The sequence below is a fragment of the Chanodichthys erythropterus genome, chromosome 11 (assembly GCF_024489055.1).
Source record: "Chanodichthys erythropterus isolate Z2021 chromosome 11, ASM2448905v1, whole genome shotgun sequence".
Classification (NCBI taxonomy): domain Eukaryota; kingdom Metazoa; phylum Chordata; class Actinopteri; order Cypriniformes; family Xenocyprididae; genus Chanodichthys; species Chanodichthys erythropterus.
This window is the reverse complement of record NC_090231.1, coordinates 12,470,406-12,474,765: the sequence shown is the minus strand read 5'-3', so window position 1 is coordinate 12,474,765 and position 4,360 is coordinate 12,470,406. Positions and strand designations below refer to the sequence as shown.

General features: G+C 37.3%; 1 protein-coding gene across 1 annotated transcript; it reads right to left on the bottom strand.

The window, feature by feature from the left end:
• Positions 1 to 2,606: 2,606 nt before the first annotated feature.
• On the bottom strand, positions 2,607 to 3,663 carry si:ch73-335l21.2 (RING finger domain-containing protein). The gene is made up of 2 exons (XM_067402061.1): positions 3,636 to 3,663; positions 2,607 to 3,345 (listed from the first exon to the last, which is right to left on the bottom strand). Exon 2 carries the CDS (start codon positions 3,267 to 3,269, stop codon positions 2,661 to 2,663), a length of 609 nt encoding a protein of 202 aa, XP_067258162.1. The 5' UTR covers positions 3,270 to 3,345; positions 3,636 to 3,663; the 3' UTR covers positions 2,607 to 2,660.
• Between the last annotated feature and the right edge of the window lie 697 nt (positions 3,664 to 4,360).

Genomic DNA, 4,360 nt, shown 5'->3' with positions numbered 1-4,360 from the left:
AACCAATGCATTCTGAGCCGGAAAGAGAATTGATTAGTCCTTTTCAGGAGTCTTTCGGGTTTTTGAGTCGTTCCTTAATCACGTGACAGAGAGCAGACAACTCCTTATGTTTTTGAAATCCTTTCCCGTGGCCTCATGTGATAGCTAGTAAAGAGTCCATCTTATGTACATTTTAGAATCTTGTCAAAAGAAAGTCATCTGGGTAGTTACTTTTGGCCTACTCTTTTATGAGTACTGTGAATTCGGACAGTACAGTATTCTTTTGTCACACACTGTTTTTCGCCTATAGTATAGGGAAGTATGCGATTTCAGATGCAACAGCTGATGTTATGAAAGAGTCATTGAATAATTCACTCAACCAATATGTTAAAAACACAGAGCCGTTCATGTCCAAAAAAGCATTTTATTGTACATATTACTGCTGCTCCGAGCCTCACTCAGACCCGTGCTGGCAAAATGAGTCACAATGAGCAAATTCTCAAAAAAGAGTTAGTGTCTGAAAAACAAAAACACTTCAAAATGGTGTATGATTTGTTGGAATCAGACAAAAAATGACTGACCTGTTTAAATTCGATCTTGTTAGTCTTGTTAGTTTTCTGAAGTTTCCAAAACAAAATCACCTAGGAACCATACATTAAAATCCCTAGTGGTAATAATACCACCAAATTTGGCACACACCAAATCTAAAACCATATATGGGAAAAATATTCCATAATGCCCCGCACGGTTTGTTTAGACCAATCGCCGAAGGCGTTGAGGCTAGAATTGTGAATCTTCACTTGCCTTACGATTCGATTTGATTATGTTTCAGAGAGTAACATTTCAATTATAAAATGATTCTAGATGCATCACGTTGCATCTTTTCCACATAATAATTCTATCACTATTTTTTTGTTATTTTATTAAAGCCATTCACTAGCCTATAATACATTGTAAATACACATATGTCGAGTTTTACTGCAGATAGGCGTTATTTTTCTAACAAATTATTCTCAAATCATTGTCAATAAACTTCAGTTTCTAATTTTTACAACTTGCCATGTGTAGTGTGACAACAAACCTTGCTATCAGGGATATTTTCTTTTCCTGGGCAATTTTGGTGGCAATGTACACAAAAAAAGGTTTGTGACTTTTATCCTTTTTGACTAAAAAGGATAACAGTATTCATCTCTGATTTTATATGCAAATATTTTCAGTCATCTGCATTGATAAAGTACACTTTGCCATGCAAAAAAAAAAAAAAAAAAACGTTTACAGATGTATCCTTGTATATCATCCACAAGAGGGACTCATGATCATTTCTGAAAAAAAGCCCATTCTGGACAGTCTCCACGATTCAGTCACTTCTAGTTAAAAAATTCTTTCATTCAAATGCCATTCATTGTTCTTGTTGTTCTAAACAAACAAACAAAAAAACAATTTTCTTTTCTATATTCTTCATGTTTGCATAAAACAACATTCTGTATATAAAGTTAGAGAAAAGAGAGAATATTACCCTTTATTCACAAAATATGTAGATAAATATTCACATAACAGTCAAGGACAGAGATTATTGTAAGACTATACACACATTGTAATATGAACAAAATTAATTAATATAGAATGGGCCCATAACGTATTTGAACATTAAAAAATGTAAACCTGATATATAAAATAAATCGAATTAAACACAATAATACAGAGTTATTTTCAGATCTAACCTCACAATTGTTTGCATTTCTTTTAAAGGTACAATATGTAACTGTTTTGTTCAAAATTAACAAAATTTGAATAATGAGTCAATACATAATCCTTCTTCCAAAACATGTTTTTGTCTTACTTTTGTCTTATTTATAATTTAGACCTGTCATGATGGTTTTCGCAGAAAACTGCATACATACGCCACTTGCCCCTGCGTGTCTTGTCATATCCATAAATTGAGAAAAGTTGCTCTGGCCACTACTGACTCATGTATGGTGTGGGAGTGCATACATGTTAGTTATCACAACGAGTGAGAAAGGTTGACATGGAGCAGCTAAATCTCCAAACTCCGGGGAATCTCACATTTTTCTAAAAAAAAAAAAAGTTGAACAGAGAAGATTCTGCTGGCAAAAGGAGAATGTGACAGAGCGTGTAATAAAATGAGAATAAACACTGGCTTGGCTTTTTGGAGATGGCAAGAACTGAGGGATTTGAAATGTTGTAAAAGTGACAAGGAGATGGTGTTTTTACTCAGTAGGTGAGTGAGGTATTTTATTGAACAGATAAACTGCCATATGTAGCTCTCTAACAGAGTTCATTGTAAAGCATTATCTATTGTGATGTCCTTCCGCAGAATGCATGCAGTTTTGTTTTTTAACCGCTAGAGGGCCAAAAGTAACATACAGTTACATACTTAAACTTTATATACTCTAAAATGTTTTGCTTAAACTCTGCTCATGCTATCTAAAAATGCTAATAAATGCTTAATATTTTATTATTTAATCCAATGGCATTCAAACAATTATGTGTCAACTGTAGATTTAATTGCTTATCCTGTCGGTTGACAGAATTGACAAAAACAATTAATCAAAATGATCTATTTATAATGATCTAAAAGTTCTCATTTTTGTTACATGCAGGGACAGAATAAATATATTAACGAGTATACATAGGGGATATACACCCATGTCCTTAATTTCCTAATTGTGGAAAAAGCTTGGCCCAAACACAACCCCAAGAACACAAGTCAGCACAAACATAATCCAGAAGATGATAGCCAGAACCTGAACACACATCAGGCTCTTCTTGTGACTCCTCAGAACCTCCATCTCCCGATGCAGCACCCCAGCTGGGTTTACCCTTTCTGTGCCGTCTCCCATCTGCTCCACCCTCAGACTAACAGTGGGCAGGATTATGAAGCGGGTATCCCTCTCCCCCAGGGACAGAACCAACCGCTGGGTCACCGTGGCCAGCCGGGCAGACACCGACGCAGGCAGGCGAAAGGCTACGGGAGGGAGCTGGGCCAGAATCCGTGAGTTGCAGGGGAGAGAGTATGTGTCGCCACCCTGAAGTGGGGTGGAGTGGCGGCACAGGGGGCAGGAGATTGAGGGGGCGCTGTTGGGGTCAGGCGGGTGCAAAGGAGTGAGCTGGATTTTGCGGAGACACTCCGTGCAGAAGACATGAAGGCATTCCAGCATGCGTGGGAGTTTGGAGTCCTGGTCGTACTCCTGATAGCAAACAGGACACTCCACCTCTGGAGACTCTGAAGGCACCTCAGTTTGTGCAGGGGTTGGTTGAGTCTCTGACATGATGGAGGAAGCTGTGATACCACAGAGATTTTAATCTTCAGTAAGGACTTCCAGAGTCGTCCTCTTCTGAGTTAACCTACAAAAAAAAGTTATTATTTTAACATATGTGCCATATGAGATCTCAGCTATTCAATGAGAAATAATGTTAGTTTTTGGTGCTATATATGTATGTCCTTAAACATTTTCATATAAACATACAAATTTAAAACACTTTTTATCTGGCAGATTAATCAGGTTTTATCTTCACATGCTATCAGAAATGTCCTACTTCCCACTTCTGAAGTTGTAATTACGAGCTGTGATGAGCTGTGAATTTTTAATTAATCATAACTAACATTTCTTTGTCCTTGCGGGATAAATATTTACAGTTTTGAAACCTAAATGTCCCCAAACCTCAGGCCAAAGTCAATGCGTGTCTTAATCATGTCTGAATATAACAAAAAAAGGAAATGAATATGGCTAGACAACTGTCTGGATATAAAAGCCCCGTGACATATTGAGTAATCAACAAACTAATAAACCCATGATTTGGGCAGATCTAAATTTCCTTTTACCTAGTAACATAAGGGCTTGAACCAACCACTAGAAAATCTTACTTCCATACTCAAGTGATAGTGTTTAATGGAGCACTAAAGATCTTATTCCCAAGTGATAGTGCTCAAACAGGCTGAGACGTCGATCGACTTGAACAGGTATTGAAGTACGCTTAGAGTACAAATTCATAGGTGTCTGGGACACCTGGAGCGGTTTAATTTAAAGCCTTAGAACGTCCTTTTAAAACATGTAATATAAGTCTAAGGTGTCCACTGAATGTGTCTGTGAAGTTTCAGCTCAAAATACCCCATAGATTTTTTTTATTAATTTTTTTAACTGCCTATTTTGGGGCATCATTAAATATGCGCCAATTCAGGCTGCGGCCCCTTTAAATCTTCCGCTCCCCGCCCCTGGAGCTCGCGCTTGCCTTAAACAGCATAGTTCACACAGCTAATATAACCCTCAAAATGCAACTTTACAAAGTGTTTGTCATTCATGCTGCATGTATGCATCGATTCCTGTGAGTATAGTATTTATTTGGATGTTTACATTTGATT

What these genes read in the sequence shown, in the direction of transcription:
- si:ch73-335l21.2 (XM_067402061.1), bottom strand. Translation starts at nt 3,269, where the DNA reads ATGTCAGAGACTCAACCAACCCCTGCACAAACTGAGGTGCCTTCAGAG.